The sequence below is a fragment of the Esox lucius genome, chromosome 12, assembly GCF_011004845.1.
Source record: "Esox lucius isolate fEsoLuc1 chromosome 12, fEsoLuc1.pri, whole genome shotgun sequence".
NCBI lineage: Eukaryota > Metazoa > Chordata > Actinopteri > Esociformes > Esocidae > Esox > Esox lucius.
In genome coordinates this window covers 31,607,690-31,625,325 of record NC_047580.1, presented here as the reverse complement: position 1 = coordinate 31,625,325, position 17,636 = coordinate 31,607,690, and the positions used below count along the sequence as shown (strand labels likewise).

The window sequence follows — 17,636 nt, the reverse complement described above, 5'->3', positions numbered from 1 at the left end:
AGATTTATAACGCTGCAGAGAATTGCAGCCATGCCTCTCAACTCCCCCATTCCCAAATATTGATTCCAGCAGCCCCCGTTGTCCTCTGAATGCCCAGAGGGGACGGTATCGTCCCAGTTGAGAAGCACTGGTGTAGTGTAAGTCAAATCTGTCTAACCATGGGGAATGGCGTGCTACATCTAGGAACACAATTTTCCACTCTTTTTAGCCCCCACCGCAAAACACTATACTGTAGATGTGATTCATATATCCTCATTCAGAAAAAAAATATTCTAGATGCTGCAGTGAATTTATTATAGGAAATCTTCAGGAGACTGTATAGTGAAAATATGGAAAATCAAGGGGCACTATGTAATTAAAATTTTTGCTGACATTTTACTCCACCCATACCATTGGCAACTGCAGCCCATACCCAACATCCTGTCACTGGATTGCAGTTTGTGCCTCTTTGGACCACTGTTGGTAGGTACTCACCACTTCTGAGTGGGAGCACCCTACAAGCCTTGCCGTATCAGAGATGCTCTGACCCAGTCATCTGGCCATAATTTGGCCCTTGTCAAAGTCACTCAGGTCTTTATGCCCATTTTCCCTGCATCCAACATGTTGACTACAAGAACTGATTGTTCACTTACCATCCAATTTCCCCACACCGTGACATGTGCAATTGTTAGATGACGACCAACATTATTTGCTTCGTCAGGGTTTTGGTTTATCAGTGTAAAGTGTGAGCGTATCTTGTACTTCAACGGATCTAACCATAGGGTTTCTTATTATGATGCTTGCTTGTTGTTGAGCACTCTGAGCTTTAGCCCCAGGAACCTCCCTTCCTCGTCTGGTGGTCCTGGTGATTCACCCTCAACAGATCACTGGGATAGCGCCAATCAAATTTCCCTCATAGTGGACAGTAATCGTGGCCCCGACTTTCTGCATCTGGTAAGTATAACATTAATAAAATTACTATGTTTACACAATAGTGGAGTAATTAATAAAGATATTTAAAATCTTAAGTTTCCAAACTTTTACGAAATTGTGATAGGACTACCTCACCTGTTCCCACATGGAGCGTTGATTGCTCCTCTGGGTCTGATACCTACAAAAAACGTAAACTCAATGGCCCTCATTTATCATTCTTGCGTAGAAACGGGCGTATATGTTGGCGTAAGATTTTGCTTACACTCCTCTCACCACCTGATTTATGAGGCTGTGCGTACCTTTAAAATCCAGGTGTACGCAATACCTGCCCTTGATAAATGCCGCAGCTGAAAACGACCGTCATTAGAATAACACGCCCCTATATATTCAAGTCTCCGCTTCCCCCACGCCCTCATTTTACGGCATGGACACACGGAAGACGGCAAAAAAGAGAAACTTCTCTGACGCGGAGATAGAGACGATCACCAGGGAGGTAGAAAGAAATAAAATTGTTTTATTTGGCAGTTTAAAAAGCGGAATAAAAGATGATGATGTGATGTGGAGTACCATTCATTCACATTAATAATTGCATGACAATTTGTAATATTCGTCTTATTATTTTATGATATTTATTATTAATGACGTTTATTGTTATTTAGAAGAAGAATGTCGTTATTATTATTATTTATATTATTATTATTTAAAAGAAGAAGAATGTCATTTTAATTTTTTTGTCAGTCTGAATTATATTTTGGTCATTAAAAGCCTTTTATTATTGAACCCAGTCCGTGCGCAACTGCCGGGCCTAACCCTGAAACGTTATGTAAAGCGCACAGGCTCGCATCTGAAGGAATACATATAAATCAAATGCTTTGGTAAAGCCACACAAATTAAACATTGAAGTCCATGTTGCACAAAAATAAACACTGAAGTTTGTAATTATGTTGTTGTTTTTTTTTTTACAGTGGGTCATAATATATCATATCTTTTAGTTTGTCAGTGCGTTAGGATTATTTTTTCTGCGCATTTCCGCACCAACTCAAAACGTGCGTACACCACCTCCTAAGCTGGCGTAGGATTTGAGAGTGCCGTACGCCAACGTCCATATTGATAAATCTCAAAGTCACCGTGGTTTTGGGTGTACGCCAGGTGTACGCTGGAAATTTGGTGTACGCACTTTTGATAAATGAGGGCCATTAAAACATGAAAAAGTGCAGTAAAAACACTTGAATGATGTCTAATGTCTATAGGAAGTCTCACCCCCATAACATGTTGTGGCGACAGTGTTTCAGAGTCTAATGTGTTCAACATAGGCTTTGGTTATGATTATCTAGAAAAATATTATCATACCACACAATTTTAACCCTGCTTGATTAGCCTTCCCTCCAAACTGGTTGACCAAGCAATTTGGAGACTGGTCAGGGGGAACAATGAGGCCAATGACAAGTTTGACCGAGCTACGGGCTTCAATGGCAAAGACTGGTTAAACTGTTGATAAGTTCCATTATTTACTCTGAAATACCATAACAACAATGGACTTGAAAAATCCACGTAACTAGATAACCATCAATGGTAATCAATATAGTGCAGTTATAAATACACTGAATAAAATTATAAACGCAACACTTGTTTTTGCCCCCATTTATCATGAGCTGAACTCAAAGATCTAAAACTCTCTATATCCACAAAAGGCCCATTTCTCTCAAATATTGTTCACAAATCTGTCTAATTCGGTGTTCGTGAGCACGTCTCTTTTGCTTAGATAATCCATCCACCTCACGGGTGTGGCATATCAAGATGCTGATTAGACAGCATGATTATTGCACAGGTGTGCCTTAGGCTGGCCACAATAAAAGGCCACTCTAAAATGTGCAGTTTCACTGTATTGGGGGGGGGGGGGGGTCCGAAAACCAGTCAGTATCTGGTGTGACCTCCATTTGCCTCATGCAGTGCAACACATCTCCTTCGCATAGAGTTGGTCAGGTTGTTGATTGTGGCATGTGGAATGTTGGTCCACTCCTCTTTTAATGGCTGTGCGAAGAAGCTGGATATTGGCAGGACCTGGAACACCCTGTCGTATATGCCGATCCCGAACATGCTCAATGGGTGTCATGTATGGTGAGTATGCTGGCCATGCAAGAACTGGGATGTTTTCAGCTTCCAGAAATTGTGTACAGATCCTTGCAACATGGGGCCGTGCATTATCATGCTGCAACATGAGGTGATAGTCGTGGATGAATGTCACAACAATGGGCCTCACGATCTCTTCACTGTATCTCTGTGCATTCAAAATGCCATCAATAAAATGCACCTGTGTTCATTGTCCATAACACACCCCTGCCCATACCATAACCTCAACGCCACCATGGGCCACTCGATCCACAACGTTGACATCAGCAAACCACTCACCCACACAACACCATCCACGCTGTCTGCCATCTGCCCTGTACAGTGAAAACCAGGATTCATCTGTGAAGAGAACACCTCTCCAAAGTGCCAGACCCCATCGAATGTGAGCATTTGTCCACTCAAGTGGGTCACGACGACAAACTGCAGTCAGGTCGAGACCCCAATGAGGACGACAAGCATGCAATTGAGCTTCCCTGAGATGGTTTCTGACAGTGTGTGCTGTGATGGAAATTCCATGTATCGACATATGGAGTAAGGGACACAGAGACAAAGTTCTCTTTGTACATTCAAACCGTTTTATTAACTATTATGTACATATGAGAGACGCGTCAACCGCTTACACACACATAATCGTCTGAGGAGTCTAACTCAAAACATGCACAATCTGTATTTATTACAGTGAAAAAGGGGTGTGGTAAGATGCTGCCATCTGTCTCATGTCAATCAAACACATTCCCTTTGTTCTTATCACACAAGTCAAATGCTATCTTCCCCCACCTTATCCTTCCTGCCATAATGTTTACTGTTGTGTTTACCAAAGCTTCACACAAAGGACAGCTCTCCTTCCCGCCATAAGTAACTTCTTCAATTCTAAGAGTTCTTACAGCATCTGGACAGACAATAGATGCCCCTATGCAAATACCAGCTCCCCCACATTCCTGAGGAACAAAAGACTGATACCCTTCTTCTAGGCAGGAGGACATGGCCCAAATACCTGTTAATCCTCTGATATTATACAGACATGTGTGTCACAATCAAAGTAAAGATCTACATATCAGCCAAATGGAAAGACAGACATTTCTCAAATGTACCTAAGTTCAAAATTATCATAACAGTGCCAAAATTCTTTGGTTCTGCAAACCGATTGTTGCAGCAGTTGTCCGGGTGGCTGGTCTCAGACGATCTTGGAGGTGAAGATGCTGGATGTGGAGGTCCTGGGCTGGTGTGGTTACACGTGGTCTGCGGTTGTAAGGCTGGTTGGATGTACTGCCATATTTTCTGAAATTTGGCAGTATATTCAATTCAAGGGCAACAGCTCTGGTGGACATTCCTTCAGTCACCATGGCAATTGCATGCTCCCTCAAAACTTGCAACATCTGTGGCATTGTGCTGTGTGATGGAACTGCACATTTTAGAGTGGCCTTTTATTGTGGCCAGCCTAAGGCACACCTGTGCAATAATCATGCTGTCTAATCAGCATCTTGATATGCCACACCAGTGAGGTGGATGGATTGTCGGCAAAGGATAAGTGCTCACTAACACAGATTTAAACAGATTTGTGAACAATTTGAGAGAAATAGGACTTTTGTGTACATAGAGAAAGTCTTAGATCTTTGAGTTCAGCTCATGATAAATGGGGGCATAATTTTGTTCAGTATATTTGCTGTAGGTCCATTGTTATAGAGTTAAAAATGTTTTTTTTTTAAGTCTGATGGCAGTGTCGAGACATTCACATGGAAGCTTTAAGATGTCAAACTGTTTCTTCTAGGCTTAAATGAGTAAAAGCTCCGTGAACATCAAATAACATGGATTGTAAAACATACAGATTTGCAAACTCCAAATATCACATTTCAAAACTTTATATTGAAGTGCCTCTAACCTTACCTTATTCCATAAGCACACGAGTTAGTTGGTTTCCGAACCTCCATGCTATCACCCGGACTAGGCTTCACAAGAACAAGGAGTAACATAACCTTTTGCAACCGATTAACTATTACATAGGATAACTAATGTGTGTGCATTGTTTTGGGTACTGTTAAGACTCACAAGTGTTCTCGGCTTGTGCCAACATTGTTCTGTCTCTGTGCAGCTGTGAACAGGTGGTGCAGCAAGAGTGTTGAGTAGTGAGCCCTCTGGTAAAGTTGACCAGCCAGGTGGTTGTACACAGCACTTCCTGCAACTCAGGAGCTGTGGCTTCAAACCACTATCACTGGTACAGAGTGCTTTAATTAACATCTATGAGGTGAAAAAAAAAAATGTTGTGAAGTGCAGAAATGAAGAGCACATGTAATTTACCGCAACGGATCCAGGTTAGGACTGACGAGGTGCATAACTCAAGCCCTCAAGGTAGGCCATTAAGACAACTGGAGCAGGTAAAAGGTTTTGTTCCTGGTTCAACAACCGTCAGTTATGTATACTCATGAGTGATACAATAATATAGTGATACGATTAAATGTAAACGCTGTCTCCTACATATGTTGATCAGAATTACAGTGTCCTACAGAATAGGTTCTTAGCAATGTTGTTAGTATCTATCATCTTTCCCTACTCGCATACTGTGCGGCTTTATGCTCTTCCTCGGGGACCTGTGACAAGCAGCCTTCCGTCAATGTGTATTTGTTAGATACTGTGTAGAATATGAAATAAAACGTATTGTTAGACATTACAGCTCGGTACCATAATTGTATTGCAAGCTAATACAAACACTCAGCTAGATTCCCTGCAAGATAGACATGAAATAGCTAATGTAAAAGTTACATTCGCTGAGTAACTAAATATTTGAATGTGTGATTGCAAATCTGTCCTTGCCTTGGCACTTACCCTCATAGTTGTCTATGCAGTTTCCTATACACAATGAACCAGTTTTCCTTCTTCCCAGCTGGAGTATCGGAGACGGATTTAACAATTCGATGTACAGCATTAGTGCGACAAAGCTGGACATTCTAGCTGATTCTCAATGTCAAGGATCCTTCCTTGGTAGGACTAGTCCTTCCAAGGAAGGATCCTTCAGAGGCTAGGACAGGCTCCTCCTTAGCATTCGAAGAACACGTACAATGGAACAGGCTAGCAAGTGCACGTCATTGCGTGCTTGCGTCATTGAAAATGTTTCGCCTTCTTTTCCGCGCTACATTTCAAAACACTGGACGAAATCGAGTTGGAACCAAGCGTGCCGCACAAGCCCTGAAAAGTGAAGCCAAAACGTCTCGATCGCCCCCTGGTGAGTGGTCCCAGTATAGGTCATAATCCCCGTCCTCCCCATGTTATTCAATGGGACGCGAGACCAACTAAACAATTAAATTACCCTTCAAATATATTTTTTCCGAAGCTGGTTTCTGTCATTTACTGTAGTTTGTATCACGCTAATTTAATTCAAGAGTTTGTTTTTAAAATAAGTTTGTTTTTAGTTAGTTATTTAATGCTCTAAAAACGGTGGTGTGACGTCGTGATTCACAGCTGTGATTGACAGCTATCTGAGCCGAGGAGCCACTGAATCTTCGGAGGACTGAGGAGATTGGAACTTTACATTTAATCTCTAAATTTCTATAATTGATATAATTTCACACGGACATAATGGGTTGTTCTGCAGTACATTGTGCTAACCGATCTGGCATTTCCAATCGATCTTTGAATTTTTTTCGGTAAGTTAAATTGATAAGCTATTTAATTAGTAAATAAATATAATGGCCTAGCTAATGTTAGCTAAAAGACAACAAGCCTCGTTAATAGCCATGTTAATAGCTAGCAGGTGATCGTTAGCTAGAAGTTACCAATTATTTTTGTATTAGGCCTATTCTAAATTAAGGTTAAACATGATGTAAGTTAGGCTATAACATATCGTGTAGGTTTAACAAGCAAAGGTTGTACTGTACTTGGACTTGCGATTGATTACGGTATGCGCATTCTGCGAGGGAGAGTGAGGGCGGGGCACAGAGGTGGGGCCGTTGATTTCGCGGCTTTACGGCTTTACTTCCTTCTCGCTACTGCGCATAACTACTGCGCAGAACTGGTCCCAAGATCGCTATCTGCGCAGACGCAAGTCCAAGATGTCAGCGCCGTATCAGGACACTGGTGGCTTCATTTTTCACCAATGGAAAAGAGCGAAAGGGCGTCGTCCATTTTATATACAGTCTATGGTTGGAACGGTAAACGGTGCTGTTAAATTTTTTGTTGCGATGGAGGAGGTGAATCAGCATCAGTCTGCTTGCAGGAGGAGAATACTCTGTCGACAACTTTGCCCGCAACGTGCGAAGGTAGGTAACGTTACCGACACTAATAAGCTATAATATAAGCAATGGTCGTTTTGTGTTATTAATTTTATGTCAATATGATAGCTATTTGTACCAGCATTAAAGCGTTAAGCTTTATATTGATTTAACACATTAACGGTGATAACAAATGAACGGCAAAGATACTTACATTTAAATTATTAAGCTGTGCGCATTGGATTGTGGGTGATTTGGGGCCGCGAAGGATGCACTTATGCATCCTTCGCCGTCTATGGGAAATTCTCCGAACGAAGGACTCAGTCCTTGGTAGGATTCGGAGGATCCTCGACATTGGAACGGTCCTTCGACGGACGTCGATGACGTAGCATCCTTCAAATTCTGGCTTCGAAGGATCCTTCCTTGACATTGAGAAACGCCTACAGCTAGCAATATTATTTCTACTGGTTTGTAATATGCGGGACCGGAAACTGGCACACCCGTAGGAAGTGGGCATGGAACGTTGGGCTTATTTGAAATGATCCCAACCAAAAATAACACGATTTAAATTCACCAATGTCAGTTTATTTTAATGGTATTTTGTTATAATCTTACGTTGAGTGACTTAATGTGATTTTTCGACCAATAGTAAAACCTCAAAAACAACCCCTTGCACTGCCCCTAGTGGTCTGGAGCACTTCCGTTTTGAGTAACTTGAAATGCAACGTTTATGCACATTTTACTGTTTTGGGCTAATACTGTTGTGTTGTGAGTAGTTGTTTTCTGAAATGCAGCGTTTTTATGTTTCATCTTTTGTTCGCATCGCTAATGTTGTTGAGTTTCGTTTTTGTTAATGGTGTTGTGTGTTAATGTTTTAGTGTTTTCAACTTTTGTTTGCATCGCTAATGTTGCTTCGCACCCGTGGGCCACTGTAGATTACCACTTTCAAATGCAGGAAATAGGAACTGTTTCTCAATGTCAAGGATCCTTCCTTGGTAGGACTAGTCCTTCCAAGGAAGGATCCTTCAGAGGCTAGGCTCCTCCTTAGCATTCGAACAACACGTAAAATGGAACAGGCTAGCAAGTGCACGTCATTACGTCAGTGAAAAGGCCCGCTTTCGTCTGGTAGTGATTCTTGTCAACAGACATACAGGTGCTGGTCATAAAATTAGAATATCATCAAAAAGTTGATTTATTTCAGTAATTCTATTCAAAAAGTAAAACTTGTATAATGTATACATTCATTCCACACAGACTGATATATTTCAAGTGTTTATTTATTTTAATTATGATGATTATAACTGACAACTAATGAAAACCCCAAATTCAGTATCTCAGAAAATTTGAATATTGTGAAAAGGTTATATATAGAAGACACCTGGTGCCACACTCTAATCAGCTAATTAACCTAAAACCCCTGCAAAGGCCTTTAAATGGTCTCTCAGTCTAGTTCTGTAGGCAACACAATCATGGGGAAGACTGCGGACTTGACAGCTGTCCAAAAGACGACCATTGACACCTTGCACAAGGAGGACAAGGAGGGTCATCGCTAAAGAGGCAGACTGTTTACAGAGCTCTGTGTCCAAGCACATTGATAGGCGAAGGGAAGGAAAAGATGTGGTAGAAAAGTGTACAAGCAATAGGGATAACCACACCCTGGAGAGGATTGACTGCAGCTGGAGTCAGTGCTTCAAGAACCACCACACACAGACGTATGCAAGACATGGGTTTCAGCTGTCGCATTCCTTGTGTCAAGCCACACTTGAACAAGACACAGCGTCAGAAGCGTCTCGCCTGGGCTAAAGACAAAAAGGACTGGACTGCTGCTAAGTTATGTTCTATGATGAAAGTAAATTTAGCATTTCCTTTGGAAATCAAGGTCCCAGAGTCTGGAGGAAGAGAGGAGAGGCACATAATCCACGTTGCTTGAAGTCCAGTGTAAAGTTTCCACAGTCAGTGATGGTTTGGGGTGCCATGTCATCTGCTGGTGTTGGTCCACTGTGTTTTCTGAGGTCCAAGGTCAACCCATGGTATCCGTTTTTAATTGGCCAGCAAACTCGCCTGACCTTAACCCTATAGAAAATCTATGGGGTATTGTGAAGAGGAAGATGCAATACGCCAGACCCAACAATGCAGAAGACCTGAAGGCCACTATCAGAGCAACCTGGGCTCTCATAACACTTGAGCAGTGCCACAGACTGATCAACTCCATGCCACGCCGCATTGCTGCAGTAATTCAGGCAAAAGGATCCCCAACTAAGTATTGAGTGCTGTACATGCTCATACTTTTCATGTTCATACTTTTCAGTTGGCCAACATTTCTAAAAATCCTTTTTTTGAATTGGTCTTAATATTCAAATTCTCAGAGATACTGAATTTGGGATTTTCATTAGTTGTCAGGTATAATCATCACAATTAAAAGAAATGAACATTTGAAATATAACCATCTGTGTGTAATGAATGAATATAATATACAAGTTTCACTTTTTGAATGGAATTACTGAAATAAAATCTACTTTTCGATGATATTCAAATTTTATGACCAGCACCTGTGTGTATAATCTCTGTGGTCTCTTCTTACTGTCCAGTGGTGCGAAAGCCATATTTATATGCATGTTCCTCGCCTTCACCAAAGTTGTTATAGTTTTCCACCCAAATACTGCCACTAAAAAACAATCTTCCATCTTGTTCTAAACTCTGTGATCATAGATGATATAATTAAATTTAATTAAATTATAGTTACCAGAGTTTTGTAACTCCAGTTCTGAGTGCAGCTCTGCTCCTAGTGGTTTACCCATGCTGCTGTAGGGCAGCCAGACTGAGAATTTGAATGTACACACTCTGTGTTTTGTCTGAACCTGCAGTAAACAAATTAATTAAATTGGCCTGTTAATACCATAGCAGTTCATGAATCATAGATTATTCTTCAATCAAATTTATCACTGGGAGCACACAACAAGACAAAACAGATATCATGGTTTATGAAAACCTAACAAACCTAACTTGTTACTTCCATAGAAAATAAATATTAATTCAGGTGAAGTGTTTGTCCAACATTTCATGAGCTGAAATAAATTATTTCCCATACTCATGTATTTGTATTCCCACTCATGAGAAATCCATCGATAAGGACCTAATGGTATTATTTAAATCCTCATATCAAATCGAACTCAGTAAAATCTTTGAATATATTGTTGTATAGTGTTTACTATTATATTATAAGCAAACCATCAATACAATCTACAAATCTAATACTAAAGTGGATCTGCATGAAGTATGTACAATATATACATCAAAATCTCTCTACAATAATGTACAGTAATTGAGGATTGTGACCAGTCAGTTTGTATAATATACAGCTCTGGAAATAATTAAGAGACCACTACACCAAGGTTTTGAGTGAGGAACAGAAGGGTTAAAATAATACTGCAAAAAATTAAAATACCACTGCAAATTGAACGCTTCTGTTACTCACTCAACTTCCCTTTTCAACTTTTTTGGAAAGGAAAGAAAAAGATGCAGTGGTCTCTTAATTTTATTTGGAGCTGTACATCATTGGTAACTGGTCATATCCTACTCTTTACACCACTTACACTTGTGGTTCAGTCTGTAATGGGATCAATATAAGATCAGTCTATAAAGGAGTCATATGAGGTCATATAAATCCAACAAGTGGAGTCCATTTCTTCCATACCAGTGTCCTGGATGTCTCATTCCAAGGTCCTTTGGACAGAGTTTGTATCAACAGAACACAAGTTCCACAATGTCCATGGTGATGTTGTGGGATGTTTAAGTCATTTGGTGGAATATCTTATCCAGAGCAATTTCCAGTTAGTGCACTCATCTTAAGATTGCTCAGTGGCCTGTTTAATCTGTACACTACGAAACAAATGTGAAGCCACCAACTGTTTAAAAAAACTGGAGTCTATCACATTAACCTTGTAGTGGGACAGAAATCATCCCATTACACCCAAGCCAATGAACCTTTCATCAGTCTTGACTGTTTTGTTGAATGTCCTGGAGGTTTTCCTCTGATTTTGAAGCAGAATAATAGCATGTTGAGATCATACAAAAACATTTGAGTGATAAATAATTGTATTTAAAATCATATTCATGAACTCTATGAATAAATCCTGACAGATGAATTTACCTGTTCTTGTTCCCACTAACAGTATATGTCCACCTGCACCAGATTCCTACAATGGAAACCTCAACTCAAAAACCATCATAGAAATCTCTTAACAATGCATGTCATTCCCCTCCTTACCACAGTTATATGAAGTACTGGGTGGGGGAGTTTACATACCTCTGTAGGGGCTTCTGGGTTTAGTGGGTATGTGTTTTCAGATTTGCGTGTCCCTTAAAATACAAGAATTAACAACGAGGCAAAAACAGTCAGTATTCCATGATGACCGGTACACTGTGGAACTTAAAGAAATATAATCCTGGTTAAGTGACAAGTGTTCATTTGTAGGCAATCAACCCAACTACTGGAACCTTAACAATACCAGAAAATGATCTTACCAGATTCAGATCTTTTTTTTACAAAATATAGGCCAATTCCAACCATAATAAGGACTGTTATCAGAACAGGAGATACAATTGCAGCTATAGGAGATGAGGTTTCTTGTCCACATTCAGAATCAGACTGATGAGTTCCAGGTTTAATTTGCTTAAGGTTCATTGTGTCACATCTATAATAAGAGAAAATAGGTCAAAGGTAATGGACAATGTGGTCAACCAAATTGTACAATTGTATGTATCTTTTCAACTTACTGTGTGTGTGGTCGGCAGGAAGAAAAGGATCCATCTGAATAGGTGTCACCAGTGCAGCTATCACACACAGTATCTGTAGATTTTGTTGCTGCATCAATACAAAGTTAATTAATTAATTAACCTTTAAATTTATCAGAATTAATGTTTCCAAGTAGTCATACACATCAAAATGTGCAGTGTGGTCAATATTAAAGAATATTAAACATGTCAAATGTCTGTGCACCTGTGTCTAAATGTCTAAACAGCATAAGGTTCCTAGCTAAGAGTTTCCTCTTAAAACCTATTCACAAAGCTGCTAAGTCCGAGTTTTACTAAGGAATGGGGAGACATTTTAAGGTCAGAGAAAGGGCGGGGTTGACCCTGTTGCTAAGGAAGATGTGTTCCATGAACACGTTTACTTACTATGCCCACAGTGATTGGCTGACAGGGGAGGGGTCTCTGTCAGCGAGTTCATCAAAGCAATACTGTAGAAGGGTGTGTCATTACATTAGATTCAACTTTATTGTAATTGAACAAGTACAGTTCAATGAAATGCAGTTAACATCTAACCAGAAGTATAAATAGAAGAGGGCAGAGGAATTTACAAGTAGGCCTATATGTATTTTACAAGTGGGATGTATAGATGTGCAGTGTGGGCAAATGCAGTACAAATTGCAATACTAAATGTGCAATTAAAGCAAATAGAGGGCAGAAAATGCATGCAAAGTATTAACTATAGTGGATGTTACATGTGGGATAAATATTTGTGCCTGTACAAATGGCAATTCTAGATGACATTCTAGTAATGGTGACAAATTGAAATAAAGATATACAAATAAAAATGTAGGCCAAGTATCACTGATTAAACATGAAACCAGGAATTATATAATGACTATTTAAGATATGTTCAACTGAGTGTCAGCCTCCTACATGTCTGGCAGTTCATAAAGTAATGCACGTTCATCTTTGGATGCTGCAATAATTCCTGCAATTGTGTGTTCCATCTATAGCACCAACTACACCAGGTGTCCCATCTATAGCACCAACTACACCAGGTGTCCCATCTATAGCACCAACTACACCAGGTGTCCCATCTATAGCACCAACTACACCAGGTGGTTGAGGTATGGCCATGAACTCGGATTTGTTTCTTCATATAGTGTGCGAATATCATTAGGAAACCGAATGATATTCACACGATATGGGGTCTGGGGAGGGCATTTATTGTTTGATGTAATATTCTACCGACAGATGACTCATATATATGTAGTTAATCTGTGCTGCACAGCTGCATTTTCCTTGTGACCAAATAGCGAGTTGTCAAACCTTGATGGCCGATGTTATCGGTTTGTTTCTGTTGGTGAAGTGACTGCATCAATGACTACTAGCTCTACTATGATCATAATAACCTTATGATTAAGGTGATACCTTGTTAAAATCTCAGTATCAGTAAATGTTTCTAAAACATCAACCTGATTAGGAGGCGGATTGCCGGCAGCAGCCCTTTTAGGAATATTTGTGACTTGGCCTTAGGGACTTAGGAGTTCTCTTGACTCTCCCTAACTATTCACAGATTTAGGAGCTGGTTTTAGCTCTAAAACATTTGTGAAATACTTTGACCAAAAATGTAGGAGGCCTTAAGTCAGGACTGACACACCAATTTTTCCAAAACCAGTAAGTTAGGAGCTACTTTTAGCCTTAAGATGTTTGGTGAATACAGCCTCAGATTTACAACAACAATATTTACCAGCTGAAATGCACGCACAGATCTTTATTTTGCACTCGCTGAATTTTGACACGTCTACTACAAGAAGTTTTGTATTTTGAGGTTTGTAACTGAAAAAGTAAGAGGGGTGGGCCTTATACACTTGATCAGTCAATTATATTGGCATTGTTACAACCAATCACACTGTTTGGATAAGTCCCATCAATCTAATGGAAAACAGCTCATTCTAGAAGACAATTAGTTCTCTGCAATTGTGGGAAGTTTTTTTCTCCCCCAATTTCACTGCACATTCTTGTGTCACCACTCCTGTGGGTTTGGGAGAGTCGTAGACTTGTGGGCTTTAATCAGCCAACCTGTCAGAAGAAACACTCGCTAACATTGCCTTATTCATAGCTAGGTTAAAAGGCACACGACTCACTAGAAATGTTGCTACAAGGCAGCGGCACAAGGAATTCCCCAATGCCAAATACTTCCCCACGCCAGACAGACCAATACGCGCCACCCAACAGGCCCCCCGGCCACAATCGCCAAACCCGTAGCGAAGCAGCCCCCCGGGCCATTCGGGAGGCCTGAAATGTAGAGTTCAATGTTTAATGATCTCCACTGCACCTCTGTGAGCTGAGCTAAATACATTTATAGTCAAATGACTTCCTCATCTACTTGGCAACAATAATTACCCTTTCATATTTTTCAACTAAAAAAAAAATGTTTATGGACAGAATTTCTAGGCGCAGCCAGGGGCCGGAGGGTGTCAGGTTTGGGGACCACACGATTTCGTCTCTGCTCTTTGCGGATGATGTTGTCGTGTTGGCCCCTTCAAGCCAGGACCTTCAGCATGCACTTGGACGGTTTGGTCCTCAGTCGGAAAAGGGTGGCTTGCCCACTTCAGGTTGGTGGAGAGTGCCTGCCTCAAGTGGAGGAGTTTAAGTATCTAGGGGTCCTGTTCACGAGTGAGGGAAGGAAGGAACGGGAGATTGACAGACGGATCGGTGCAGCTTCTGCAGTAATGCGGTTGATGTATCGGTCTGTCGTGGTGAAGAAAGAGCTGAGCCGCAAGGCGAAGCTCTCGATTTACCGGTCAATCTACGTTCCTACTCTCATCTATGGTCATGAGCTTTGGGTCATGACCGAAAGGACAAGATCCCGGATACAGGCGGCCGAAATGAGCTTTCTCCGCAGGGTGGCTGGGCGATCCCTTAGAGATAGGGTGAGAAGCTCGGTCACCCGGGAGGAGCTCAGAGTAGAGCCGCTGCTCCTCCACATCGAGAGGGGTCAGTGTCTGGGGAGAGGGAAGTCTGGGCATCCCTGCTTAGACTGCTGCCCCCGCGACCCGGCCCCGGATAAGCGGAAGATGATGGATGGATTTTTCAACTAAGTAGGCTACTTTTGGTATGGATTAAAACTAAGGCTGAATCTCAAGTCGCATACTTCACACTAACCAACGTTAGTTTTTCCATTCATATGTGAATTACAGTCGGGAGAACAAGTATTCGATACACTGCCGATTTTGCAGGTTTTCCTACCTACAAAACATGTAGAGATAATTAATAATTTGTATCTTAGGCACACTTCAACTGTGAGAGACAGAATCTAAAACAAAAATCCAGAAAATCACATTGTATGATTTCTATATAATTAATTTGCATTTTATTGCATGACATAAGTATTTTAATCACCTACCAACCACTAAGAATTCCGGCTCTCACAGACCTGTTAGTTTTTCTTTAAGAAGCCCTCCTGTTCTCCACTCATTACCTGTAGTAACTGCACCTGTTTGAACTCGTTACCTGTATAAAAGGCACCTGTCCACACAATCAAACAGACTCCAACCTCTCCAAAATGGCCAAGACCAGAGAGCTGTGTAAGGACATCAGGGATACAATTTTAGACCTGCACAAGGCTGGGATGGGCTACAGGACAATAGGCAAGCAGCTTGGTGAGAAGGCAACAACTGTTGGCGCAATTATTAGAAAATGGAAGACGTTCAAGATGACGGTCAATCTCCCTTGGTCTGGGGCTCCATGCAAGATCTCACCTCGTGGGGCATCAATGATCATGAGGAAGGTGAGGAATCAGCCCAGAACTACACGGCAGGACCTGGTCAATGACCTGAAGAGAGCTGGGACCACAGTCTCAAAGAAAACCATTAGTAACACACTACGCTGTCATGGATTATAATCCTACAGCGCATGCAAGGTCCCCCTGCTCAAGCCAGCGCATGTCCAGGCCTGTCTGAAGTTTGCCAATGAAAATCTGGAAGATCCAGAGGAGTAATGGGAGAAGGTCATGTGGTCTGATGAGACAGAAATAGAGCTTTTTGGTCTAAACTCCACTCGCTGTGTTTGGAGGAAGAAGGATGTGTACAACCCCAAGAACACAATCCCAACCGTGAAGCATGGAGGTGGAAACATCATTCTTTGGGGATGCTTTTCTGCAAAGGGGACAGGACGACTGCACCGTATTGAGGCAGGGATGGATGGGGCCATGTTTCGCAAGATCTTGGCCAACAACCTCCTTCCCTCAGTAAGAGCATTGAAGTTGGGTCGTGGCTGGGCCTTCCACCAGCATGACAATGACCCAAAACAAACAGCCAGGGCAAATAAAGAGTGGGTCCTTAAGAAGCATCTCAAGGTCCTGGAGTGGCCTAGCCAGTCTCCAGACCTGAACCCAATAGAAAATCTTTGGAGGGAGCTGAAGGTCTGTATTGCCCAGCAACAGCCCCGAAACCTGAAGGATCTAGAGAAGGTCTGTATGGAGGAGTGGGCCAAAATCCCTGCTGCAGTGTGTGCAAACCTGGTCAAGAACTACAGGAAACGTATGATCTCTGTAATTGCAAACAAAGGTTTCTGTACCAAATATTAAGTTCTGCTTTTCTGATGTATCAAATACTTATGTCATGCAATAAAATGAAAATTGAAGAGTACCTATGATTAAAATTACAGACTTCTACATGCTTTGTAAGTGGGAAACACTGCTGATTTTGCAGGTTATCAAATACTTGTTCTCCCCAATGTACATTGATGCAATAACTATCAATATAGGAGATGACAACTGACTTTTTCCATCAAATGAAAAGACGAGAGAATTGTGGAAACCCCTTCTCTTTTACTGAGCAGGCGGTTGTGGTATATATATCCCCAAAAAGCATGCACGGGTGCTTACTTTGAAAATCCACCTGAAATAGTAGACAATCAGGGAACTTTTACAAGCTACGCGAGTAGTGTAGCAGCAGTAATGTATTTGAAAGGGGGCATTTCATAACAGTTGACGGCAACGCTGTATGCTCGACGGCTGTAGTGCAGCTCCTACATCAGTCAGCCTTAGCCTGCTACACAACACGAGATGGACGACATCGTTTTTAAAATATGAAATGTTGGTAAGTGAGCAGGGCAGAAAAACAGAGGAAAATAGCGTGAGCATTCTTAAGTAGTTTAGCAGGTGCATGGAGTAATTGTGTCATAAACGTCAAAAGTGGTTATTACTGAATATGTTGGTTTGACATTCACATAAAAAAGCGCTAACCTGGACCATCACGAACCGCCACCAGACAGGTTAGGAAGACACTGATTAAATTCCATCATGTCGATCTTCTAACATCACATTTGTTGATTATAATGACAGCAATGTTGATGATGATGGTGATCGCAACAGTGCTACTGATCACAAATTACAGATGTTGAGCTTTACTCTCCCCTGGCTTCCCAAAAAAAGTTCTGACTGGGTATTGTAGTGATGAGCAGTTCACGAACGATTGTATTGTTAAGTCGAACGTTTGACAGCAGATTACTACAACATGATCATGATTCATACCGGGTCCTCCAGCTCAGTTCTCCGATCAAATTCTGTGTGCATTGAGGCATTATTGACTCAAATGAACAAAATGACTCAAAAGAATCAAACTTTACTGAACG

The 17,636-nt window shown here is 41.3% G+C and overlaps 1 protein-coding gene across 1 annotated transcript in view; it reads right to left on the bottom strand.

Annotated features, from left to right (window-relative positions):
• Positions 1–10,708: 10,708 nt before the first annotated feature.
• Positions 10,709–17,636, bottom strand: part of LOC105023794 (tumor necrosis factor receptor superfamily member 14-like) — a 45,158-nt gene continuing 38,230 nt past the window's right edge. The window contains exons 5-9 of the mRNA XM_034295696.1: positions 12,021–12,108; positions 11,769–11,938; positions 11,551–11,603; positions 11,395–11,440; positions 10,709–11,275 (exon numbers count right to left, since the gene is read on the bottom strand). Coding sequence (XP_034151587.1) covers positions 11,235–11,275; positions 11,395–11,440; positions 11,551–11,603; positions 11,769–11,938; positions 12,021–12,108 — 398 coding nt within the window. The 3' untranslated portion in view covers positions 10,709–11,234. The remainder of the gene's footprint in view (positions 11,276–11,394; positions 11,441–11,550; positions 11,604–11,768; positions 11,939–12,020; positions 12,109–17,636) is intronic.